This window comes from Halichoerus grypus, chromosome 14 (genome assembly GCF_964656455.1).
Source record: "Halichoerus grypus chromosome 14, mHalGry1.hap1.1, whole genome shotgun sequence".
NCBI lineage: Eukaryota > Metazoa > Chordata > Mammalia > Carnivora > Phocidae > Halichoerus > Halichoerus grypus.
Window position 1 is genome coordinate 73,834,947 of NC_135725.1, and position 26,531 is coordinate 73,861,477.

The window sequence follows — 26,531 nt, forward strand, 5'->3', positions numbered from 1 at the left end:
TCCAGTTTTCTACATCCTGGGCAACACTTGTTACTTTGTTGTTAGCAGCCATCTGAATGGCTGTGAGGTGGTTCTCACTGTGGTTTTGAGTTGCATTTCCCTAACGGTTGGTGACGTGCAGCACCTTTTCCTATGCCTGCTGGCCGTTGGTAGATCTTCTCTGCGTAAATGTCTATTCAAATCCTTTGCTTATATTTAAAATCAGGTGGTTGTTGTTGAGTCGTTTCAGCTCCTTCTGTGTGTGTGGGGGGGGGTCTCCCCCTTCCCGTGGCCATAGCAGCCTCCTCTCTCTGGTCTGTGCACCTGCCCTTTATCCCGAGCCCTACGATGCGCTGCTGCCACCCTCACCACCCAGACTGCAGACTTCGGGCTCCTCTCTGACTTCCTGTGTCTTATTTCTCACGTGCAGGTGGTTGTCAGTTCTGTCTCCACCAGCCTGGCCTGATCTGTCCTCTCCCTTGTGCTGTCAGAACCACCGCCCCAGTTCCAGGGTGCCCCGGGTAATCTCATGCCAATATATTTGGGTGTTGACTCATCTCTGATCTCTGGTGAAATCTCGGGGTGAGGTAGCGTGGGTGAAGGGTGGTGTAGAGCTTGAAAGAACATACTTAATAATATTTTATATTTGGAAAACAAAAAAGAAACTTTTTTATATGACACGGAATATAGTTCATAACATTCATTCTTGACTGTGGCGGGGGGGTGGGCTGTGCACACAGCAGATTATCTTTTAGGAACAGCGATTTACAGTATTGATATTGATCAGAATGATGAAATATATGTGGAGCATTTAAACTGTGCCAGGCAGCAAGTATTTTATTCATAATATCTTGTTTAATCTCATGGCAACCTTATGAGGTGGTTGGTATTATCCAGAAACGGAAGCTGAGGCCTGGAGAGGCCCCAGGTCACCCATCTAGGAAGTGGTAGATGTGGTATTTCAACTCTGGAAATCTGGCTCTAGAACTTTCTGTATTGTTAGAGGAAGCACAAGGCTTTTCTATTTTCCAAAAAAAGGGGCACGTGTTAAGTGGAACAGAGAAAACCTGGACTCAGGAACCCAGGCTTCTCATCTCCTCCTCACTGCCCGCCACTCCCCCCCCCCCCCCCCACCATCTTGCCAGCCAGAGTTTTCTCTCTGTCCTTTTTGGGCATTGTGGCCTGTGAGCGATTCCTGAGGTGGGTCCAGACACAGTCTCCCCTCTCTCACTTGCATGTGCTGTCACTCTGGAGCACCCTCCTCCTACTGTTGCCTCATTTTTTTTTTTTTTTTTAAGATTTATTTATTTATTTTAGAGAGAGAGCACGACTCTGTGCTGAGCACAGAGCCCAACATGGGGCTCAGTCTCACGACCCTGAGATCACAGCCTGAGCTGAAACCAAGAGTCGGACACCCAATGGGCCAAGCCACTCAGGCGCGCCCACCTCAGTGGTATTTCTCCAAGGAGGCCTGATCCCTCATCCAAGCTGGACTCACTCTCCAGTTCCCCCTCCTTGCGCTTACCACGGGGCTCAGAGTGAAGGGAAAGCACCGCGACCTCCCCCCAGAGTGTGCAGGCGTGTTCATGGCCTTCCCAGCTAGACTGTAGGCAATCTGAGGTAAGACCTGCTTACTGGCCCTTCGGTCTCCCTCCGTGCCAAGCACAGAGTGCGGTGGGAAAACGGTAAGTTACTGCTATTTCCCAAATGGAGGCTCAGGTCATCCTAAAATCCAGAGCTGTGGTTTTGGCTCTTAATTTTCGTGGATCCACCAGAGTTCCCATCTTCAGAACAGACCCGGGCGTTGATCTTTGGATCAGAGGCCCTGGCCCCCCTCTTCTCACTGGGCCCTGATGCAGTTCTCTTTTCAGGGCTTTGCTTTTCCTGCTGCCCACAGCAGTTTCGTTAAGCAAACAGGAAGCTGCTCCAGGGAACTTTCAGCCCATGCTAAAGTGAGCAGTGGCTGGGAGAGGAATAAGGGAGCTGGACTGTGTCTGCAGGGGAGTGAGGCCCAGAGACACTGGCTCGCTGGGCCTCCACAGAGGCTGGTTCCCTGTGCGTTTGTGGGGAAGGCTCTGGAGGGGCAAAGGCAGGGGCGGGTGGGGGTGCATCTGTTCCTCAGTTGCCCCCGAGTTGGACAACAGCGACGGGAGAGGCAGTGGGAAAAGGCAAAAGTCACTTCGGTCATGGCATCAGAAGAAAAAGTCAAGTCCTCTTTCTTTCTTCTTCCAGAGGCTAAGTGCTGTGGAAGAGGCTTTCCTCCCTCTTTGAAGGAGAGTTCCTTTCTTTTAAATTGCCCAGGATGCCTCCCTCTGGCTTTCTGTCGAGCTCCTCCTGCCTCACCTGACTTCGGATCCCATGACAGGCCTGTGTGACACCCCAGCCCCAGGCTGCTCACTTCCCTTGCTCCCGCGTCCTGCAGCCGTCTGCACAGGGTCTGGGGGGCCCTCGGCACTACAGGAAGCCCTGAATGTATCCGACTCCCTCAGCCTTGGCTCTCCGTTTATTGGTTTTTCTGGGTCCTCTCCTTGCCCATAAGGCCTGGGGAGAAAACTTCCCTTGTGGGTAGAGATTGACCCCTGATGGTGACCCACAGCTTAGAGCCATTTGGGGTCATAGACCCCGGCACTCAGAATGCACAAGGCCTCATTTGTTGTCGAGAAGCATCTGGCAGGTAGGCATTTGACCCAGTTTTAGGCATGTTTGCCCCCGGGCCACCCTTAGGGCCCTGTGGAGCTCTTGAGTGAGCAGAGGAGCCAGCTTTGTGCTTTGGGGACCCGGGTAGCCACAAGGCCCTCCGACTGTGACAGAGTTCCATTTGAGAAAGCCTTCTAAACTTCTTTAAGAGAAACTTGAGGGGCGCCTGGGTGGCTCAGTCTGTTAAGCATCTGCCTTTCACTCAGGTCATGATCCCAGGGTTCTGGGATCGAGCCCCATGTCAGGCTCTTGGCTCAGCGGGGAGTCTGCTTCTCCCTCTGCCTGCCACTCCCCCTGCTTCTGTTCTCTCTCTCACTCTCTCTCTCTCTCTCTGTCAAATAAATAAATAAAATCTTTAAAAAAAAAGAAAAACTTGAAGTAGTCTGCTATATTTTTCTTCTTCTTCATATTTCAGATTCTTTTGACACACATAAATGATTTTCCTCCCATTTCCTCAGAATGCCCGAACCTAAACTCATCATTTTTGATTATCTGCTATCTGGGGGAGCGTAGACAGGTCTCTAGTTGATTTGTAATGTAGGGTTCAGAGGGAGAAGTGGGCTGATAGTCTTATTATTGCAGTTAATTGTGTGATTAATGAGGGTAGGCGTTATCAAATGTCACAGGTGATGGAATAGTTCCTATGATGTGGGAAAACTTTTCTGGTTTCACATACAGGACCGAGGAGAATAGCAGGGACAGTGCCAAGTGCGGCTGTATGTTTGCGAAATCTACACACATTCTTACGTACAGATGGATAAAAAGGAGGGACCAAAGATCTCTCACCCTGAATTGCAGTGTTTCTTCTTCCTGTTTGTACTTAGGGGGGTGTTTCCCCCGTGAGTCTCTGCTGTGCTTGGATGGGTTTGAAGATTTGGGTAGGGAGAGCACTTTTCAGAATTCCTTCTTAGACCTGAAAACCCAAGGCCCTGCCTTCACGTAAATGCCCCCAGAGGAGGGGCTGTTTTCAGAGCCTTTCATGTAGGGCTTTGGCCTTTCGCAAGGGAACTCGAGGCATGGGGTCACCAGATCCGCATCCAGAGTCCCCGCTTCTGCACCCCTTCCAGGTGCCAGCAGACGTTGAGAAGTGTCAGGATCGGATGGAGTGTTTCAACGCCGATCTGAAAGCCGACATGGAGAGATGGCAGAACAACAAGAGGCAGGACTTCCGGCAGCTGCTCATGGGAATGGCCGACAAGAACATCCAGTATTATGAGAAGGTAAGGGGCGCGCCGGCAAGACCCCGGCCCTCTCGCGGAGGAAGCACGAGGAATGGCCAGAGCCTTTTGCGAGGGCCAGCCAGAAACGCAGAAGCAGAGGGCCCGCCAGCCCCACCTGCTTCCCTTATTTTGTGTGTCTGGTCTGGCGGCCCCTGCGTGGTCCTTGCCCCGCTGTGCGAGATGGGGGCGCAGACTTTGGAAGCAGAGCCCCTCCCGCTCCCGGTGCCCACAGGGCTCTCCCTGGTACACGTGGCTCATGGAAGCGGCACTTTTCTCGCCCGTGCCCTTTGGGGCTGGCGGACAGCTGCTTCCCAGAGTCCGAGGGCCTGCCGTGTGGGCGTGTTCAGTTAAAGGAGGCTTTGAGGTGACCCCAGGCCGCTGTGTGGTTCTGCCTGCGGGGGTTCCTCACTCTCATAGTGCCGTAGATCCCGCCGAATCCTTATCAAAATACTGTCCGGTTGTTTTTAAGACTTCAAAATACTGTTTGTAAATAGCCCCCCCAAAAAGTATGTAGGATTACAAAGGAAAACTATTAAAAACGTGTTTTTTTCCCCCCATGAATCCCCTTGATTTGTGGAGTTTGCACCTTTCTCTCTCTCTCTCTCTCTCTCTCTCTCTCTCTCTCTCTCTCACACACACACACACACACACACACACACACACACAGACCCACTTAGGGCGCTCATCAAGCTCCAGCAAAGTCTCTCACTCAGGGTTTGCTCTTGGCATAGCTAAACCCAGATCGTTTCTGCTGCTGAGAAACCCTGATATTCCTTGGAAGCTTAAAGTTAGAGATGAAGCATGGCCCAGTCACAATTCCACAAGTACCTGTAGACGTGAAACCAAGTGGGACAAGCATTAACTCGGCTATTCCCACTGCAGTTCTAGAAACACGTCCTCATCCCAGACTAGAAGAATCCATATCTTCTGAAGGCTTCTGCTGTTCGGAGGCAGCGTGTCTACATCTTTCTTTGGAGGAGGGCTAAGGAGAACAGTCACAGAATAGCCCTTACTGGCCAGGCCTTCGGGAGGGCTGATTGAGAGGGAGAGGAAGGTGCCGTCCTCCTTCCCCCAGGACCATTTTTATAGAGCCCCTGCCGTGGCTGCCGGCACAGAGATGGTCGCTGCGCATATGTCACCTTAAATTTAACCCCCAACGTAACAACATGAAGTAGGTTTTATGGTTCTCCACGTAAAGCTGAAAAAACAGAGGCGCAGTAAGGTTTTAAGACTGCCCAAGGTTACACAGCTTGAGTGACTGAACTAGGGTCAGACTCGGTTCTGCTGCGGCCACAAGTCTGAAAATTCCCACTCATGCACACTGTCGGTGTGGTGGGCGGGGGACGTGCATCTCTGGGGCCAGTCCCGACTGTGCAAAGATAGAAAGGTCACTCCGTGTGAACTGGCTGTGCCTTAGGCAGGGTGCCTCTCTGTGTCTGCCTCTTCCCCTGTAAAATGGGACTGATCCTTCTTCATTGAGGATTGTGAAGACAGTCAAACGATGCATCCCCGAGTCCCTAGAACATACTGGCACATGGTAGACCCTCAGGGAGTGGTACTACCTTCCCTGATCCCCTCCCCACACCTCTGCTGTCCGACAGCCCTCCCGCTACATGGAAGCCGACCTGATCGGATGTGTCCATCACGCCTCCTCGTGATTAGTGCCAGCACTCCCGAGGCCCCGGCCCCACGACTCAAATCCAGGGCTTGTGTCTTCCCAGATACCGCAAGTAGGGGCACTGTCGTGGGGGCCTCCTCTTGGCTGCCACACACATTTAACATGGCCTGCTGTGTCCCTGCCGTGCACCAGGGACTGGGGATAGGTTGCTAAATGAAACAGCAGGACCCCTGCCATCAAGGAGCCCTTCGTGCAGTGGAAGATACGCATTAATCCAGAAATCCTGTCACTTCAGAGTAAGATACGTGCTCTACAGGGAAAGCACAGGAAACCTTGGAAGAAAATACTGGGGGCACAGTTCAGATCAGGGATGGAAGGAGGCAAGTGGAGTGGGCAGGAGAGGCCGATCTGAGGAAATAACATTTAACCTGGGTCTCAGAGACAAAGACTTGGAGAACAGGGAACAACATATACAAGGGCCCTGAGGTGGGAAGAAGTTTGAGCATTTGAAGACTGGAAAGAAATCTGGTGTGGCCTTGGTTCCCTATCGCTGACAGAGAAGGACCTTTCTAGATCTGAGATGATGGCCTAGGGAGAGAGCAGGGCCCGGGTGCCATGGACCCTGCATGGGGTCTCTCACTGCAAGCAAGTTCCTGAAAGCTCCCCAGCCTTCCTTATGGAGGGCAGGGTCCGAGTCTAGTTTCTTCTCTGACTTCAGAGTCACTAAGGAAGGAAGCGTGGAGCAATTTCGCCACCCTGCTCCCCAGCTTGACCAAAGAATGCCTCTCTCCTCCTATCTGCTCAGAGCTCCTCCCCAGATGACTCACCACAAAGTCCTGCTTCACCCCGAGCTGCTTCTAAGGAAGGCCTTGTGTGGTTCTTCTGGCCTGCCCTTCATGCAAGAGATGGCTCGAAGGGAGGATCCTTTCGCTAAGTAGGGTGCTCCTAGAGTCTTTAAGTTCAGTGCATATGGACACTGGCCCCTCACAAGGATCTGGAATGAAAGGGGATTGGTGTAGTGGAAAGATTTGGCCACTTACTAGCTCTGCCACTTACTAGCTACATGTCTTAGGCAAGTTATATAACCTCTCTGGGTCTCATTTTCTCCACCTATGAAGTGTATGTGTGTGTAATAAGTAATAATTCTACTTCATAGAATTGTGAGGACTAGCAATACTGAATGTAAAATACATCGTGTTTGGACCCAGTGAAACTCAATAAATAGAGTCCCCCCCTCCATTTTCCCTTTTGGGAGATCCAAGAGTGGCCCATACAACCAAAGCTGAGGTCAGTAAAGAAGAGCGGGGTTTCAGAGCCCCCTCTGAGTCAGGTGGCTGGGCCATGCCAATATGATTTGCATCCTCAGCAAGTCCTACCCACCACCTGGAGCAATGTCTTCAACCTGGCTGAGGACGTCGGGCCCCATGGAAGGCTTGCAGCCTCTTACCTTTTCTGCTTTTTGAAGGAAAAGAATGTCTTCCAGTGAGTACATTTCCACTCACCAGCTGTGAGCTCCAGGGACAGTGCATGTAGGCCTTGCCGAGACCCTGCTGTCTTTGGTAGAGATCGGGGTGATGTATTCAAACACCTGTCACCTTCCCAGTTTCTAATAGCGATGGATAATAATGTGTAGACGTTGGACGTGACATGCATACATTACTTAGCCAGGACATAAGACGGAGAGATTAACAGTGAGAGGCTAGATCAGAGGAGAACGAAGAGCCTGATCCTGAAATCTGATGTTGATACCGTGCGTGTGTGTGTGTGTGTGTTGTCATTTCAGTGCCTCATGGCGTGGGAGTCGATCATTCCACTACTGCAGGAGAAACAAGAGGCCAAGTAAGTCCCCTCCTGGGACAGAGACTCTTCTGCCTACACAGGGCATGGTGTCCCGGAACACCCCTGTCGTGCAGAGAGACGGCACTGAGAAGCATCTCTCCTTTGTGTATTTCTTTCCCTGCCCGCCCCTCACCCCCTTCGTCCGCCCGCCGGTGGTTTTCCATTAGTTTCTATTCCTTAGTGGAGTCCGCAAGGCTATCATCATCTCTCCACGAAACAGCATTCCTCCGTGGCGCGAAGGAACCTACGAAATGGAACACTAAGAAAGATTTGCAGCCGAGGGACGAGACGACCCAGCTGACATTCTGACATCTCATTACGGTTTCCTGTTTGCGGGGACCGCAGAGCTGCCTGTGGTGGAAGAGAGCCCGGGTTTTGCTTTTCAAGGACACGAGGAAGGCATGGACAGGAGGCAGCCCCTGTTGTCCGTGGACACGTGGTGACTGCGGAACGGACCTCCGTGGGGCAGTGACTTGTCTCGGCCTAGAAGGAGGTGTTGGTACCTCCGTGGAAAGCCCTTAACTAACGTACGGTGGCCTGTAGCTGTGTGTGCGGCCCGCCGCCTGCTTGTGATGAGCGACAGCTGTCTTGTGGCTTCTGGTTCATTCAGGACCGTTTATTTCAGCGTCTGTATGCATCTGTGCTAGAGCGAGCGAGCCAGCGTCCTTGTCCTCACGCGATACCTCGGGAAGCCGAGGGGGGCAGTGCTCCCCAAACTTGTTTCTGACACTAGAATGCAGCAGACTGGAAATTTGTAAAATGGGGGGGAAAAAAAAGGTGCATTTTTCTCTGTGAAGTTCTTCGATGTTCTCTTTTGCCTTGTGAAGTGCCGTCAGAGTAGAGATTAGTCCTGTTGTGGGGAATCCGTGTCGTCTGGAAGTCAGAGTAGCTCCCCAGTTGCTGGGCTCGGTGGGCACTCACCAGGCCCCATCCCCACGCCTGCCCTGGGCAGTTTGCCTTTACCTCACCCGAAATTTCTCGTCTAATGTTTTCCTGCCGTGTCCACTGAATGTTTGGGCAAACTTTTGGTGAGAGGCTGTTAACGCTGTCGTGACCCAGTTGAGATTTTGTAAACTCAACATGAATGTTCTACATGAAGTGCTTTAACCCTTGATAATTCCCCGGTCGGGAAGAGAAGTCAGTAACCGGACGGGCCTCAGAGATGACAAGTGTAACAGAGCACGTCTTTGCTTCTAGATAAGCTCGGATCTCCTCCGTTTGCAGCCACACCCCTGGGGACCGCCACTGCATCTCCAGTCTTCGAACCACAAGCAGGTTTGCTCTCTTTGCAAATCAACACAAAGCAGACAAAAGAGGATCTATCTTCCAACTCATTTTGTTTCCTCCTGAAATGAAGCTACCTAGGTCACGTTGTGTCCTTTCATCTGTGGCTCATCCCCTCTGAAATGATAAATCTGAGCCTCAGAGAGGCGGTAGTCTGTTTGTAGCGAAGCGAGCTGTGCCGAGATGCGGGCGCAGACACAAGTTAACCCGCAGATGCGGGGCACTGTGCGGCGTGTCGAAATCGCTCCGTCCCGCGTCCACCTGCAGCGCTGACCCCGGGCGGCCGCCGCTGTGATGGCAGCGGCACGGCGGTTCTGGTCATCGTGTTTGAATGAGTCACAGTTTAAATTAGAAGTTCTGTTATCATTTGGTACTTGCCTATACCATCAGACCCACTCATGCCATTCCAGGATCCTGCAGTGCAGGATTGTCAGCTTGGCACAATTAGAAATGATCTCTCGAAGCAGAAGGGTAAGGACAGTCCAGCTACCCTGAGTGGCGAGTCCGTGTTTCATGCTACCTCTACACCATCCCGTCGGTGCGGGTCTGGACGTCTGGGTCCGACCTGACAGTTTGCTGGTAGAACAGGGTTGTGTATCTAATAGTGGGTCAATGGCCCTCTATCGATATTTCGTGGAAGGCACTAGACTGACCTTAGCAGCAAGTGCTCATCAGCAGGAACGCGCGAAGCCTTGCCTTGTGGAATGTGTGCTTTAAAAATGTCCAGTGTAACGAGTGCTTGGAAAGAACTGTGGAAAGAGTTCCAGGAAGACCAGAACCTCATGTGCTGCTAGTTGCCAATGCGCGGGAGCATTCCTGTGTTAAGGTTAGTTGGGAAAGAAAGCAACCCTTCAAAAAAGTCCTCGGGTTCCTCGCTGGGACGCACGGGAAGGGAGTGGGGGGATGTAGTCATTCCATACATTATTGGAGGCAGAAGACTGGCTCAGAGGGGAATCCGGCATCTCGGGGTTTGTCTTTCTCTGTGCCCCACGTGATGTTTCTGTGCTTTAAGACACCAGGGAGAGCAGGAGCATTGACAGCAGAGCTGGGAGAACCAGTGCACGTTACAGACTTCCCTGGAGAGATGCACTTTCCCCGAGAAGGGACCCTCGCCCCTTCCTCTTCAGGCTGGCGTCCGATGAGGGGAGGAGGCTGGCCCAGACAGAAGGCACGGTAGGCCGTGAGGGAGGGTCCCTCAGCCCCCGAGGCTCCACAACCCCGGGCATCTGCCCCTTGCCCTCGGTGGGCCCAAAGGTGATTCCCTGTGCGAAGTCACTCGGAGACTTGCGTGCCAAAGACTGCCTCGTAAGAGGCTTCCTCGCCCCATCCTTCTTGGCTCCAAAGTCCTGGGGCTGACCTCACTGCCTCCTCTCTCGTATTTATGTCCAGGGGGCTTTTGCTTGAAGACACGCTTGACCTCAGGCAGACAGACTTGGACAGATTTTGAGTCTTGAGCACATGGCCGTGGAATGGAGAGTGGTCCCTGTCCACTGTCCCTTGGGTGTGGGAAGTGAAAGGTTCATTCACCCAGGTTAAAAATCCAGGCTGAGGCAGAAGAGAGAATTCTTAGACACTGAGCAGATGTTAGAGATGCAGGTGTTGAAGTGAGCAGTTGTGCTTCGTGGCAGATACGGACACTGCTCTTCTCATGTGCTGGACCCACAAGAAGATTCTAGGCTCCTCCGCCCAAAGCAGAGAACTACTGTTCTTCCCGAACGAGGAGGAAACACGTTACACTGCCAGGTTTGGGGTTGGGTTTTATCCTTTAATAAGACTTAATAATGATTCCCGGTGACCTCAGATAAGTGCAATTATGGAGAGGATGGGCTCGTATTTCACTGTGCTGCTCTTTGAACTCGCCAGACACCTGTCTTTAGGTGAATAACAATAACAGATACGACTCCGGGGATCGTGGTGAATGTAACGGAAGTTTGTCTTCGTGCCAAATTTCAGCCACAACTGGAGTGCGTGCTGCATGCTGTGGAATTAAATGTTTTGTCAGTCACCATCCACACGAGGGATTTAAATGCTCTTGTGAGGCCGCCTTTGTGTTGAAATGGCAGGAAGTCGTGCTTTAGAGGACGGAGGGCATGGTGGCTGGGTGGGCATTTGCAAGTGGAGTTTCTCTCTTGGGATGGCAGGTATCAGCCCAGGACACACCCAGAGGCCGAGGGCCTGGGCCCTGCCGTCCATGGCACTGAAATCCCGGGCCCCTGGCTTTGTTCTGACGCCATTCATTGGACTGAGAGTAGTCCTTCTTTAGACTCTGTCCTGAGAGAGGGCAGGAGAGTGAGATCCACCCCCCCGCCCCCAGGTCTGTGTTGGCCTTGTCTGTGTGGGTCTCGGGATGGCTTAGAACTGGATTCTCCTCTGGCTTCCCTAAGGAACGCCTCTGCTCAGAAGGTGGACCACCTGTGGTCAGGGCCGGGCTCAGCAAGCCTGCTCCCCGCCTTCCCAGATGCCTACTCAAAAGGCCTGTGGAAACTGAGCAGTCTCCCCGTAAGGCTGGAGTAAAACTGGCTTTGGTGATCCCCGCTTACAAGACATTTTGGGAATTTGGGTTTGCCTTCTCGCTTTCAAGAGTCCTCGAGATGGTAACAGATCGGACAGGCCCTCTTACGTTTTCTCCATTCAGGTGGCAGGTGGCATTTGTCAGTAGAGTTGAGGAAAATGTCCTCCCCTGCGCCCGACGGACCTATGGAGCTGGGTGTGTCCGAGTTGTTCCCTGCTCCCTCATGCTTTTTTGATTTAGCAAATAAACCAGAAACCTGATTTTTTCATCAATCCACCCAATAGGTGGTTAGCTTTCTGGTTTTAAGGATGGCTGGTCTCCCTACAGTTGCCCGGATGAGAGCGTGCCCAGGGCTGTCTGCATTACAAAAGGTGGAGGAGGGACCTTTGTCTCAGGGACTTTGACTGTTGTTCCTTAATCAGATGTGTTTGAAATGCATTCTGGGGCATGGCTGTCTAACCTGTTCTGTGTGGCAGCAAAAAAAACAGACGTTTTTACTACTCTAGATAGCCTGCAGGTAAGTGCTTTGGAAAAAATAACTTTAACAAAACCAATAAGGTATTTGAGTCATGTAGAAACATTCTGTCTAGTTAGCACTTGAAAATCAACAAACCCAGACTTTTAAAAATGCCCACAGACTGTTGAAAGCCTAACTCTGCTTTTTGAGAATGGTCAACGCCTATTAATCTGCCATATCTGCCTAATCTGTTTTAGATTCTGGATAGAAGGAGTTTTTAGACCTGTAACTGGTTGTTCAGCTTAATGCTAGAGGTCTGACGTGGCCCATCCTCAGCCCTCTTAAAGAAACAAGAATGTGGGGTTCATAATTAGGGCTGCCTTTTGGGAGGAGAAAGCTAAGTGTTGCTATTGCCAAATGATATTTTTGATAATGTAAGGAAACACAGGGACCACTAAACCACTTTTGTTTGTTTGTTTGTTTTAAAGTGTGAAAGATTAACTCAGTGCTTTTCGGCACACTCTTGATTGTAGAGGTTATATGGTGTCGGCATCGACAAATCACAGAGATACAAAGAACTCTAGATTATGACAATATTAATGGTTTACCCCGATTCTACCGAACAGCTTTTAAAAAGATAACCGGGGAACAGGCGGGGAGGGGGGGGCCTCAGATCAGCATATTTCAGATGGAAATTCTCCACAGGTTGAAATGCCAAAAACATAAAACCTACTGTGTTGCCTCACATACTTTAGTCCATTTTCGCAGAGCTTTCCCTATTAACGCCAGTGACTGAGTATTACACGCGCACCTCCCCTGGCTGCACCATGCCCCTCACCGGGTGATCCCGGGCTCCCCGTGGGCCAGGTCAGAGCAGGTGACACCTGTCAACACCCCCGCTCGACAGGTGGTTCAGTCTCAGACCAGCCCTGCAGTCACAATGGTACTGGAAGGACAGAAGGGGGATGGCTGTTTCCCCAGTGTGGAAACAGGGAGGGGAAAGGAGGTTGCAGACAAAATGTGAATCGGTGTGATCAAAGGACACCCAGGTCAGCTGGGCTTTCGTGGAGCCACAAACCAGCAGCTCTTCACAGTCAGCACGGTTCACCGGGACACTCCTGAGGTTTTGGTCCTGTCCAGTAGATGCCCTGTCCGTTGTACGTCTTGTGTGCCGACCCCCTTGATGTCTGTGTGTTGGGAATACATTGAGAGAGGATGTCCATCTGATATCTTCCCATACAATAAACTGCCAGCAAACTTTCTAACTTGTATTTTAACTGTTGAAAAAGAGATTCAAAACTTTTGCTTAGGTCATGTCCAAAGGATGGACTGTATTTCTTATTTTTAGAAATCATTCTTCACATTTAAAATTTTAACAGAACCCCCCACCCCGAGGTATTGATAAAGTCCTCCGTGTAAATGTGTTTCTCTTCTCTCCGTGCTGCCAATAAGCCAAATCAAAAGCTGTGAAAAAAAAAAAAAAAGTGCTCAAGAAGGTGTGTAGATGAGAAAGTGATTTATCTCCAGGTCAAAGTCTCTGTTTCATGAAGCTACCAAACTTTAAAAAGAATGTCACCTTTTTTTTTTTTCCTTTGTTATGGAACCCAGAGATTGTAAAAAGAAAAAAGTTTTTGTTGCATTTTTGAGGCTGGCACGAGGTTTTTGTCCACTTTTTTTCATATATCTGTGTATAAAAAATTCTGTCCATTGTTTACTATGAAATTAAGTATTACATTTTGAGGTAAACAAAAGAATTTGTATTGCTTGATAAACTATTAGCTTGTAAATTTAAAAGGTTTCCTCAATTAACTTAATGGACCAATAAACCTATGAAAGATGCTTTCTTTACCTTGAGTCCTGTTGTCATTCGCGCCACTCCGTACGGCAAGAAGACGTGCGCGCCCTGTGTTGTGTTTCCTTGTTTTCTCCACAGAGATGCGTGAGCCTGCAGGAATCAGGATGTACAGAGCAACAGGAAAAATACGTAACTGAACTATTTTAATTCTTTTTCACGTCTCTGTAGACTTAGCCTCAGTTTACCTTCTCCTGTGTCTTAGAAGTTGGCACTAATCCGAGGAGATGAAGAAACTACCTAGTATCTGTATGTAACCGTCGTGATTGGCGGGCAGGTTGGCAGGGCTGGCTCGATCCCACGACCCTGAGATCGTGACCTGAGCCAGAATCAAGAGGCACATGTTTAACCAACTGGGCCACTTAGGCACCCCTGCCATGAAGGTTTTTTTGGTTTTTGTTTTTTTTAAATCTGTAAGGCAAGAAGAAATGTCTGTGTTTAATTAGAGTGTTAGAGTGTGTTTCAAAGAGAGACTAGAATGCTCAGTCTAGCTTATACCTAATGACGGCAATCCACCAGAAATGGACTTGAACTGACAGTAGACATCACTAATACAAGACTGTAGTCATACAAAATGAGGCAGCAAGGTGGGATAAGAGAGATTTGGGATCGGATCTCAGCTTTCCTACCTGCTAGCTCTGTGGCTTTAGGGAAGTCCCATCCCTCTGAACTTTAGTATTTTGATCTTTGAGATAAAGACCTGCTTTCCCAGAAGGGTTGCCAACAGGACTAGCAGTAAAGTCTACAGAGCACCTGAGTGCTAGCACTCACTGTGTAATAGCTCTTACGGGAAGACTCTTCTATTACTTGTATAAATATGGCCAACTTAAATATCAAGCGTTCCCATAACAATCCTTCCCGTTTGCTTTGTCAATTGAAAATTAAAGGGGGGGGGGATGTACTTCTTGTAACTGCTTTAAGAAGGTGCTGGAGATAGTATGCTGGAGGACTGTGGTCAGACTGAAGCCCTAGGGAATAGATGGGAATAGATCATAAAAGTCATGGCAAGAGGTGATAGGAATAGAGATGGATTCAAGAGATTTCTGTGGTGAGGGGAAGGGCTCAGAGATGACGTGGAGGTCTCCAGCCCGGCAGCTGGGAGGTGACGCCATTCACTGACCTGTAAAAACAGGATGAACATATAAAGGTTGGAGTAAGCTTAGATGGTGGAGAGGGAGAAGAATTTGGTTTGGATTTTTGTTTGAGGAAATCTAGGTGGAGGTGTCGACCAGTTGTTGGGAAGAGCGTTCTGGAATCCCTGGGAGCAGACTAGGTTACCTGGGGAGAGTACGAAGGGCAGGGCTTTCTGGGCCTCAGGAATTAAGGATGCAGGGAGAGGAGGAGGGGGGCGAAGGGGAAGTTCTTAAGGAGAAAAAGGCCCAAAGATAAAAATACTGTTTTTAAGCTTGAGAGCTTGTGAAAAACACAGGTTGTTGGGCCCTACCTCTAGAGTTTGATTTGGATAGAGCCTAAGAATTTGCATCTCTAACAGCTTCCTCAGGGGTGTTGATGCTGGGCTGATCCAGAAACGACACTTTGAGAACATCAAAGGGATTAGAACATCCTTTAGAAGAATTGGTGACCTGGGGCAAGTGTCCAAAAACTGCTGTCTTGGTGACGGGCGGGGTTGAAAAGAAACCAGTGCTGGGGCTTCGAGAGCCCAGCTCTGCTTAAAACCCACAAGCTCATGGCAAGGGCGAGTGTGGGCAAGTAAGGAAATGTTTCGGATGTTGCAAGCCAGGTTTTCAGGAACAGGGAATGGAGCAGCCAACGATAAGATTCATCCAGGTTGGGGAGCCGATCAGGGGCTGGGACAGCAGGCAAGGAGTCCAGAGGAAGGAGCATAACTGTGAGAGTTTAGAGAGGTGAGTGTGGCCTTGAACTCCTCCTCCCATCCCCCCTCCTCCATCCACATGGCCTGTCTCAGTGAGAGGCTCTGCCTTCTTCCTAGTTGCCCGAACCCCGAATCTGAGCATTCTTGCCTCCATCTGCCTCACCCTCTGCAGTTCATCTGTCCCTGGCTCCCATTGACCACTAGCTCCCAAGGATTTCTCTTAAGTCCCTCTGCTTTTCTCGGTCCTTGTAGCTCCTTATCCAGCATCAGTCCTCCATCGTCTGTCACCTGGATTACTGCATCTCTGCTCTTGCCTCCTTTCTGCAAGTAGTGCTTGCTCCTTCTGCTCCTCCCCACCCCCCGACCCCCCAGTTCATTCTCAGGGATGCAAGAGCATGTTCCGTGCCCCTGCCTGAAAATTTCTACCAGCTTGCCCCATTACTTTAAAGAGAAACCTTCTTCTTTAAGCCTCTATTTCTGTGTTGTTCCTCCTTACCTCCCCAGTCTCGTGTCTTGATCCTGTCCCTTTGATACCTGCCCCTCCCTCCTCCCCTCCCCTTATATTGAATTCCTCTATCTGGAGATATTTTCACCTTCAGGCCTTCCAACTTGTGATTCCTTTTTCCTGGACTGGCCCTTAACTTCTGGCCTCGGTAACTCCTTATGCTTCCAGTCTTACCCTTCGCCACTTCTTCTGAGAAGCCTTCCCTGCTTTCCTAAATCTGGGTTATTTGCTCCCTTATGTTAGCATGTATCATAGGATACATTGTTGCCGGCTGACCTGTCTTCTGCACCTGCTAGAGAGCACATGCTGTCCTGGCAGGAGCCGTCACATTCTTGCCATATCTCAGCACCTAGCCTGGTTCTGGGACCTCGGGAGACATGCCAGAAAGTTTAGTTTCTTCCCTGCAAGGGATCAAAGATGCAGACTCCCTGAGCCCAAATCCTTGGAGCTTTAAATGCATTCTGTAGCTTTAAGTTTTACCCCAGTATAAGAATGCCATGCCTGGAGTTACGGAGGGAGTCTGGCCAGAGAAGAATGAGTCACACACACACAATAAATGTCAATTTTATTAGGAAGTGAGTCTGCTTTTCTATATGTAAGTAAAATAGGCTATAAAAATAGGTGCCTCAACATAAAATGGCTCTTAGCATATCTCCACTCCCCTCTCCCTTCACACCACCCACTTTGGGAAGTATTGTTGACTGAAAATATTCAGTATAATATTCCACTAAAGAAAGTCTTTTGATATTTGCTTCTTAAAAGCAACAGTAACAACGGCAATAAAACTACCCTGAAGCCAAGAGCCGGAGCCCCAAATCTTCTAAAACCTTGGGAGTTCTTATAAAACATCTGCTCTGCGTTCCCCTTAGGCTGTTGAAAATGTGTGCTTTGAGTTTTCACGTGGGACTCCCAGCACAGCACCCAGGTGACTAGTTAGCTGTACCTTGGAGCCCTGGAGACAGTTCCTGGAAGAAAGGGGGCTACCGTCTGAAGCCCCCTGTGCGTCTGGTATGACTGTGTATGCAGCCTGCATATAACCCTAGAAATTTCACACTCTCCTGCCCCCGGAACCCAACCTCTGTCTAGCAGGGACATCTGAAAGCTGAGAAAGTACTTCTATCACCAAGAAAGTGCTGTTCCCCACCCACCAGGGACCCCTGAGCCAGAGCGGGTCATTCTGAGGCCAACTCTGGCTGGGACTTGGGGTTTGGGGGCGGTGGGTTGCCTTGGTCACCAGCACCCAGTCCCTTCCTTTGCCTTCAGAGGGGCTCTGCCGTTGCTGGTCCTCGCAGCTCCCGTAGGTCAGCACCTTCATGTCTCCGTGATGTCTCCATATTGCAACCACGAGGCTTGTTTATAGGCCACGATGCTGTAAGAATTTACAATCCAGAATTACAAGCCAGCAGTTGGAATGGGGCAAAGGGTGTGCCTTTTCCTTCCCACCAACAGCCGCCTGAGAGGCTCTGTCCATCATGCCCAGAAGGCTGTTCCGAGTGGAGAGATGGCCCAAGGAAACTTCTCCCGCTCCAGGCCCATTCCAGTCCTAAAACATCTCAAGCCCTTTGCGTCTACATTTTCCTTTTCCTAGAATCTCTCTCCATCTCACTTCTGCCTGATGATGACCTCCCACATGTATTTCAAGATCAAGACTGGCTAATCCCAAGCAGAATTGGCTGCCTCATCTTCTGCCTTTCCACAGCCCCTTTATCTCTTCCACAAATCCTCATTACATTGTTTTCAAATATTTGTAGCTAAGGGGATGCATAGGAATTAGGAGCTCTGGGTCAAAGTCTTGGATGTGTGACGTTTGGCATGTCCTTCCACCTCCGGGGTCCTTGGGTTTTCCTGTGTTTGAGCTCTAGGAGCCTCAGTTTCTAAGCTAGAGCACAGCTCTTCCTGGCTGATGGCCAACTCCTGGAGCTGCTGGATGGGGTGTGAGCGAAATTCCAAACCTTCTAAGGGAGAGCTTTGTGAGAACTTCCAAAAACTCTGACTTCCCATCTTCCATAAGCCCCAGGGCTCTACAGGGAGGAGCACTTACTGTACTTGAAACAAAACTTGTATTACAAAGCTGGCAGGGAAGCCCAGCCGTGGAGGCAGCTAGCCCAGGACCTCGTGAACACCAGGCTGCAGGCTTGACTCCAGCTGAGCCCTGCGCAGACCCGGCCGCTCAGCCACGAGGGGGTGGCCAGCCCCCGCCTTCAGGGTCAGCCAACAGGCAGCTCTGGGGGGGTGGAGGTTCACCGTGCTGGCGAGTAGGGGCCACACCCTTCTAACATCATTCCTTAAATATTTTTTGAGTACTTCTTACATGCCAGGCTCTCTGCTGGACACGGAAGATTCGTTCCTGCCCTCAGGCAGCCTACAGTCGGGTGGGCAGGCTTGTGTAAAGATAATCACTAACCATCAACTGTCGTGCTATGAAGGAAAGTATAGGAAGCTTTGGGAGCATATGATAGAAGGACCTAATTCAGATTGAGAAGGGGATTGTCTCAAATCCTTTTTGAGAAAATCGTGTTTAAGACCGTAGCTAGCTGGGTTAAGAAGGAGGGCACGGGTGCAGAAGGGGGAAGAACATGAGGGGCGGCCACTGGGGCTGACGCATGGGGTCGGGGAGGGTGGTGAGCGGCAGAAACAGGCACTAGGAAGGTTGGCAAGGCCAGATTACGCGGGGCCTTGTGGTCCGTGGGAAGACATTCGGGTTGTATCCTAAGAGCAGTGAGAGCCAAGTGCAGAGCTTTGAGCAGGAGATGACATGATCTGTTTAAACACTTGAAGGAAATTGCTCTGGGCACCTGGTGGAGGGAGGATGGGGGGGTGGATCAAGAGGGGACCTGGGGGGCATGGTTCAGAGGCTAATCCAGTCGTTCAAGTGCTCGGGCCTCAGGGTGGTAGCAGTAGCAATAAAAAGAAAAGGATGAAATCGAGGCCTGCTTTGAAGGTAGAATCAATGAGGCCTGATGGATTGGAGGTGAGGGGAGGTGGAGAAGAGGGAGGACATTGGTGACTCAGATTTCTCTTCCTGAGTGAGTGGTGGTGCCTTTTAGTGAGGTGGCACAGACTGGAGAGGCAACAGGCGTAGGAGGGCATCAAGAACCCAATTTTGGAAACTTAGATGGTAATTTGAAGTTTTGAAAGTACTTTAGTTTGCTTAGAGAATATGAAGTGAGAACCCAGAGCAGAGCCCCAAAGAATCTTCCATTTGGAGGTTTGCCGAGAAGCGATGAGGCGTTGACAAAGCCCAGTGACGGTGAAGAGTGACCACCGGTGTGGGGGCCGTGAGGAAATCATGTGGGATGAGGACTGCAGGGAGTCCACTGGATTCAGCCTTGAAGACTGGTTAGTGGCCTCAGTGAGAAGAGCTCTGGTGGTCGAGGGGGGTGCCTCGGGTGGGTGGGTTGAAACGTGAGTGGGAGGTGAGGACGCAGAAGGTGCACACCAACCTTTGCAGAAGCTGACCGTGGAGCGGATGGAGGTTGAGGAGAGAGAGGGTGGTAGATCACGTGTCAGCTCAGTAAGCATTCAGGAGAGAGCAGCTGGCTCGCGCAGGGAGCTCTCTAAGGAGATGGGACCCAGACACTGGTGACTCTTCTAAGAAGCGGTGCCCTGTGGCGGGTCGGAGACTGCCTGGGTTCAACTCTTGTCTCCGCCACTTACTGGCTGTGGAACATTTGGCAAGTTACAGAATACCTTAGGGTCTCTGTCTCCTTATTTGCAAAAATAATGATAGTGATGACCTCAGAGGACTTTGGGGGAAGATTCAATTCATTAAAATATATACAATATTTTAAGTAGTAGCTGGCACATGATAAAAGGGCTATTTACATGTTTGCTATTATTACTATTATTTTAAAAAGGGTGGGGAGGGCGGAGAAGAATAGAGAGGCAAGTAGGTTGCCGGTGGATGGAGCCAGACAGTTACTCCTTTAGCATCTCCCAATTGCACAGAAGAAGAGCAAGTAGGAGAAGGCGGGTTCTCCAACAGTAACATGAAATTGGGTCACTTCGGTACCAGGAAGGGCTGGGGGCAGAGTCCCTTCTTGCAAACAGGCTGTTGGCAGCTCTGGCTCAGGGACTTCTCCTCCCAGCCTCCTGCCCTCCGCTGTGTCCTCTGTTCCCCTGCTCTGACGTGCCTTTCTGGGCTTTTATGTTGTTGGAATGTAGCTTTTCTCTCTGTAGTTAGAAAGTTCTATTGGTTTTCCCTGGTGCTCTCGCTTGATTGATGGTACAGCCTTGGCCTCGTCTTGCTGTAAGAATTTTTCAGGATCTTGTTCATTTAGTGACTCCATGGAAGGGAAAGGTAATGGAAACACCCCCTTTATACCAGAGTTCTCAATCTTCGTTGTATATTCAAATCACCTGGAGAGCTTTTAAAAAGTCCTGTGCCCAGGCTGCACTCCAGATTGACTAAGTCAGAATCTCTGGGGGTGGGATCCAGAGATCAGTGATTTTTAAACCTTTTTAGGTGATTCTAGCATGCAGCAAACGAGGCTTTATATGCCCGCGTGTCTCTTTACTGCTAAATGACTACAAGAGAGAGAAATAATGATCAACTACTTCAGTGCCTCATTCACATACGCACTCAAGTATTTACCTGATGGATTCAAGATTCTGTTCCTGCATCTGTGATAGAAGATTGCGAAGACCCTGCAGGGCCTAAGGAAGACACCTTTCACAGAAAGTATGACCAAATCCAAGTGCATGTTACATAGTGCACTGGGGTGAGGGGTTGAGAGTGGCCCACATCCTTCATGTGCGACTAAAGTCTCTTAACAAAGGCCCAGCAACGAAACTGTAGAAAGGAACCAATTACTGTATTTTCTCATGGCTTTCATTTGCCCATTTATCTGTCTAGCTATGCCACACATTAACTAGTCAGGCTTTCTTTCTTTTGTTTTGTTTTCCTTTGTTTGTTTGTTTAGGTTAATGAGACTATTTCACCCATCTCCCAGTCAAATAGGGCTGGATAACTTCCAAGTGGCACAGCTACTGATCCATTACTTACTTGGGCAAACAGCTGGGAAATTTGCATTGCATGCTAGGTCTAGCTGAGCCCAACCCATTCAGCAAAGACTCACATAAAAATAGGGCTCAGGAAAAGGCCTAAGGGCTGGGCAGTCTGAGGACAGGTCTGGCTCAGTCCCACACCTTGAAAAATTGAGAACAGGGCCAAGAGGGTGCTCTTGATCATGCTGTTGCTTGCACAAATTCTCAGCTGTTGACCTTCCTTCTTCCCTCCCTCCCTTCGTTCCTTCCTTCGTTCGTTCCTTCCTTCCCTCCTTCCTTCCTTTTCTGATCTTCCCATCTTTCTTTTCTCAACCATGAAATAGAGCAAAGAGCCTTCATGATTGATGGCTCAAGAGGCTCAACCTTTTGTGTAGGCAGGGAGCTACGTTATGACATATGAGAATTCTAGCAAGGGCCTTACTGCCACCCACTTCCCGCTTCTTCCAACCTGCCTTCAACTGGTTTCTACTGGGCTGTCTGTAATACCACCATTACTGATATATAGAGCTCTCTGTGCTACCAGGCAGGTCCCCTGAAATGCAAATCTTTATCAAATCCCTTGCCCCTTAGTGTGGATATATTTACTGTATTCCTTTCTCCTCTGGTGGGATTGATACAAGCATGACAGGACCTCACTAAATGAGAAGGGGTAAATGGGCCCAAACCATCCAAGGCTGTGCTAATGTAGTAGCCACTAGTTGCACTGGCCCCTGAGCACTTGAAACATGTGCAAATTGAGTCCAAACTGAGATGTGCCGTCAGCATAAAATACATACCAGATTTCAAAGACTTAAAAAAACCCAAAGCTCATTGATACTTTTGTAAATTGATTACATGTTAGAGTGATATTTTGGATATATTGGGTCAAATCAAATGTGTTACTAAAATTAATTTCACCTGTTACTTGTATCATTTTCAAATGTTACTAGAAAACCTAAAATCACGTATATGGCTTGCAGTGTGGCTTGCACTGGTGACTTGCACTGGAGAGGGCTGATCAAAGACCATCTGGGTCCATTTTGGTGATGTCCTAGGCTGGTGCTCTTACCCTGGGAGTGGAGTTCCTCTCTTTGGCTTCTCCAGCGGTCTTCCTGTCTGGTACTTCTCTGACTTGAATGCTCTTATTTGACAAATGAGACAACTCCCCCAGAGAGGTCAAAGGAATTTCCTGAGTCCTCCGGGCAGCTCACCCATTCCAGTGGCATGTGAGATTGCGGCGGCGGGGAGAGGGCGCTGAGCACAGAGGCCGCCAGGTGCCAAAGCCCTTGGAGGGCCTGGCAAGAATACTCAGAAGTGAGGCAGGATGGTTCTCATCTAAAAGGACCTAAACAAAAGGGGTGGAAGTGGTTCAAGAGGATTTCTAATCCCAGCCTCTGATTACAAGGAAGTGTATGAGGCTCTTATAAAAAAAACCATATTACCTAACTGCCAGGAAGTATGCCAGCTGTGTGTGGCCCTGTGTTCTTATTTAGGACTTTGGGGGTTTCCCATATTGCCATATTATTAGCTTGTGGGGAACAGGAGGACTTTTTCTTTGTGGGAGAGCTGACTCAGAACCCTAATGCCTAAATGCTACAAATATAATTCTTTATGATAATAGGCTGGAGATGGTCCAGCAGGCCCTGATATATGCCCCAGGGCCCTAGCCCAAACCACAGACACCGCTCCTGTCTTACCCAATTGGGATGATGGCCAGGAAGGAGAGAAAGGAGGAGAGAGCAAAACAGGTGCCGATGAACTTTTCCATGGTGAGCTGATAGATCTTGTTGTACACCGTGGAGGTCACCACCCCGGTCAGAGCCAGGGACAGCTGCAGGATGACGAACACCTTTCCTGTGGAAGGGACAGGGGTTACCAAGAAGATGTGCTGCTGTCCCTTCCATGTTACTGGCTAGCTGAGTTGCCAGGGAGCTCTCAGGAGGCTCTGCATCCCTCCCAGAACTCCCTCTCCATCTCGGCTCACTCCACTGGGACTCCTGCCTCTATCCAGCTGATCTTTCTGCGGCCCGTGGATAGTAGCATCCTCCTCTGACTGTGGCTTTTCAGTGACTGACTTTCTGAGTCTTTCCCACCCTCCTGTTTTCACCCGCTCTGCCCTAGATGGACCCCAGAGTGTTCCTAGTGTATTCAAGGCAGCTTCTGGAACTCTCGGGGGACTTCTGCAAGTCTGAACCCTGTGCCTCAAGCCAAGCAGCTCTGAAACGGGCCAGGCAGAGAACTTCAGAGAGACTTCTTTTACTTACCATAAGAAGAGCCCTTTATGAGTTTGGACATTGCTGATCGGATGGTTGTGATGGGGATGAGAGCGAACAGCATGACGGCTCGGGCTGGAAGGAAATCACACAAGAACACTCCTCATTGTGCCCAGCCTTGGCCAAGGAGTAAATCAGAAAAAAGCAAAAGCCTCACCAGGACCCTCCCTCTCCCTGCAGCCCCCATGGGCTTGCCCTGGAAGTAGTGGTTTCTCTGCTGGAGGACTAGCACCCCCCACCCTGGGGCAGGCTGAGTCCCTGAGCTCTGACGGTGCCAGAGATGCCACAGACCCACCTGTGAGGTGGTGGGGCACAGCTGATATGGTGATGGATAGGGAAGGGTGTCTGCATTGGCAGAGTGAAGTGGCATCTAGGGAAGTAGACCTGATGATGGAGTGACTCGAGACTCCTCGCCTTGTCGCTGGGACAGAGGTGTCCTCTGTCACCATTCACGACCCACTCTGGGAGACGGTTGCAGGAGCTTTGGCAAACTGCATCCAGGAATGTGTGCCACGTTACACAGCTGCCACACGCCCTTCCTTCCCTCAAGCCTTACTCATAATCCCAATGCGGTGTGTGCTTAAGTGTGTGTGTGTGGAGAGAGGAGAGGAGAGGTCGAGGTGGCGGGAAGGGGAGAGGGGCACTCTGGCCTTTGCACGTGGCCCATCTAACGGGCAGGTGGCCAGACCTAAGTTGCCATTTGTTTAGGTGTCTCCCGAGATGCGTGACCTCAGCCAAGGGACAGCCTGTGGTAACTGTCTAGAGTTGTTTTTTCTAATACATTAGCCACTAGCCACATATGACTATATAAATGAATTAAAATAAAATCAGATTTAAAATTCTGTTCTTTGTTGTGCTAGCCACATTTCAAGTGCTCAATAGCCACATGTGGCTAGTGGCTACTATATTGGGTGGCACAGATTTAGAACATGTCTATCATTGTAGAAAGTTCTATTAGAGCTCTCTGCCTGTGGTCGTCAGATGGAAACTTCATTCTACTTCCTTGAGAGAATTTATTACATTGGTTGTGGAAGGCATTTATGGAGAGTTTTCATGCATTTTTGAACAGCCCATGCTTCGCCTGAAATGATTTTAATGAAGGGACCTTTCCAGCCTGATTACGTTAATGTTTTATCCCTTTAAAATTGGAGAGAAGAAATCCAACCCCTTCTCCTAAGGCCAATCCGAAACCTTCCCTACTGACTGCAGGCACCACTGACCAACCCTCCCCTGACCTCCTAGAGCCACGGGCACCACTCTGATAACGTGTCAGTGGGCAACACAGATAACACAGTACAGTGCAACTAGATTAACTCAACGGCACATAATCCTGTCTCCCTTCCTAGGCAGTAGGTCCAGTCCCTGGTGCTGAGCTGGGACACCTAGACCACACCATGCCACACCACACCTAAGCCATACCATGTCAGCCCCATGACTCTAGGGGTCCGCAGTGTCCTTGTCCTGCCTCCCCGGGAACGCCAGACTCACCAATGTAGAACATGTATGTCTCTTTCACAAACGCCAAGAGGAGGGCTCCTGACCCAAAAGAGACCATACCGATCATGATCATGGTGGTGTCCTGCAAGCAGCGGGAGAAGACCAGGACGCCCAGGAAGCTGGTGATGAAGATGGTGTACCCCGCAGCCATACCATAGCCCACCTGCACCTGGTTCCAACTGAGAGGCTCCCTTAGCAGGAAAAGGGGCATCACATCCACTGTGCCCACCACGGCCAGGTCATACATGATGGCACCCAGAAAGAGCAGGGCAATGATAGTCCTTGGGGGCTGTGCTTTCCCAGGAGAGGGAGGGTGCCCCACCACACTCTGCTTGTCTAACTGATCAGGATCCAGGGCACGATAGGTGCCAACCGTGCCCGACACCGTATTCACGGCGGGGAGCGCCTTGCTGGGACCTGCCATCGACTCAGGGACCTTCAGGACCAAGAGGCTGTAGAAAAGGGCGAAAGTGGCACAGCTCACGCTGCAGGCCGTCAGCACCAGGCCCTGCCCGGAGTGCCCCGTCATCTGCTTGAAGAGATGCCCGGAGGCCATGCTCCCGCAGAATCCCGCCAGGCCCAGGATCAGGTCGAGGAGGATGAGGCGCAGGGAGCGGCGGCCCTCGGAGGAGCCCAGGGAGCCCAGGGCCATGACGCCCGACCAGAAGGCCGAGAAGCCGCCGCACAGCCCGTTCAGCGCCGCCGCGCCGTACAGCACCTCCACGGGCCAGTCCAGCAGCACCTTGAGGAGCAGCCCGAGGCGGGAGAGCAGGAAGCCCAGCAGGGACACGCAGATGGCGATCTTGCGGTGGTAGCGGTCGCTGAGCCAGCCCAGGCCGTAGGCGGACAGCAGGGGCGTCAGGCCCACCACGAGGTTGTAGACGATGTAGAAATTGGAGATGGCCCTCTGCTGCTGGTCCTCCAGGGCGCCCCGGGGCGACGGGCTGGCGCTGTGGTTGGAGGAGGGCCCGGCTCCGAAGGACGCCTTCACCACGAGGAGCAGCCCCGTCTCGTAGAGGGAGGCGGCCACCTGCGTGGAGGCCACCACGGGCTCTATCCAGGTCCTCACCCGGAGGCGAGACAGGAGGCCCCTCCCCGGGCAGGCGGCCTCGGGGCCCATGAGGAGTTTCGGAGAGGGGCCGGATTCGGTCTCAGAGCGCGAGTGTGCGCCGTGCGCCCGGGTGCGCGCGGGACGGGACCGAGCAGGGGCGCGGGGCGCGTGTGACAGCGGCCAGCCCTGCGCGGCTGACACCCCCGGGCCCGGCCACTCCTCCCGGCCTTAAAAGGCCGCGCCCGCCCCCGCCCCCGCCCGCCGAGCAGGGCTGGCGGCCGCCCAGGAAGCCGGGCGCCCGGGAGCGCACCGCCCGTTTCGGCCCCCCGCGTCGCCACCCTCCGGTCGCCGCGTCACGCTGCTCCGGCTAGCGCGGCCGCCTGACGACGGCCCGATGGCCCCACAGCCAGGCATGCCCCGACCTCCCGCGGGCCGCGGGGCGCCTTCCCCGGGCGTGTTCTGGCCTGGGCCGAGACCCCACGGCAGGGAGCGAAATTCTATTATCCGTGGCGGGCAGGTCTGGGCGAGGGGCGGTGGGGTGGGGTCGGGGGTACAGAACCTAGGATTCGTCCTGGGAGCGGGGCCGGGGTGTGGGGTTTTTTTGTTGGGTTTAAAAGCAATAGGGACTCATTCGCTGCTGTAGGGAGCTGAGTAGCAAAGACTTTGAGAGAAGTGCTAATATCTCTTTGAGATGTTGCTTTCAGTTCTTTTGGATGAATACCCAGCAGTGGAAGGGGGGGCGGGGGGTCCCTGGATAGTGGGGTAGTTCTAGTTTTAATTTTTTGAGGAACGTCCGTACTGTTTTCCATAGAAGCCACACCATTTTGCATTCCCACCAACAGGGCACAAGGGTTCCAATTTCTCACACCCCCATCAATACTTGTTTTCTTGATATCTTTTTCTTTCTTTTTTAATAATAGGATAGCC

At 51.0% G+C, this 26,531-nt stretch overlaps 2 protein-coding genes across 3 annotated transcripts in view; one reads left to right on the plus strand and one right to left on the minus strand.

Moving 5' to 3' along the window:
• The window catches only part of SNX30 (sorting nexin family member 30), a 109,023-nt gene extending 95,569 nt beyond the window's left edge, over nt 1-13,454 (plus strand). The window contains exons 8-9 of the mRNA XM_036122001.2: nt 3,744-3,896; nt 7,298-13,454. Coding sequence (XP_035977894.2) covers nt 3,744-3,896; nt 7,298-7,357 — 213 coding nt within the window. The 3' untranslated portion in view covers nt 7,358-13,454. The remainder of the gene's footprint in view (nt 1-3,743; nt 3,897-7,297) is intronic.
• A 2,891-nt stretch (nt 13,455-16,345) lies between these two features.
• SLC46A2 (solute carrier family 46 member 2) lies at nt 16,346-25,795 on the minus strand. Of its 2 annotated transcripts, XR_013443799.1 has the most exons (5): nt 24,545-25,795; nt 23,048-23,131; nt 22,481-22,637; nt 21,853-22,128; nt 16,346-17,166 (listed from the first exon to the last, which is right to left on the minus strand). XR_013443799.1 is itself a non-coding variant. In XM_036122000.2 (4 exons), exons 1-4 carry the CDS (start codon nt 25,671-25,673, stop codon nt 17,109-17,111), a joined length of 1,428 nt encoding a protein of 475 aa, XP_035977893.1. In that variant the 5' UTR covers nt 25,674-25,795; the 3' UTR covers nt 16,346-17,108. The 2 variants fall into 2 exon arrangements, 1 of the variants encoding a protein (XP_035977893.1); XM_036122000.2 differs by lacking the exon at nt 21,853-22,128.
• Nucleotides 25,796-26,531: the final 736 nt, after the last annotated feature.

What these genes read in the sequence shown, in the direction of transcription:
- SLC46A2 (XM_036122000.2), bottom strand. Translation starts at nt 25,673, where the DNA reads ATGGGCCCCGAGGCCGCCTGCCCGGGGAGGGGCCTCCTGTCTCGCCTC. An exon ending in GACATACATGTTCTACATTG is followed by an intron (nt 23,132 to 24,544) that starts GTGAGTCTGGCG and finishes ATTTCCTTCCAG; the next exon opens with CCCGAGCCGTCATGCTGTTC. An exon ending in CATAAAGGGCTCTTCTTATG is followed by an intron (nt 22,638 to 23,047) that starts GTAAGTAAAAGA and finishes TCCCTTCCACAG; the next exon opens with GAAAGGTGTTCGTCATCCTG.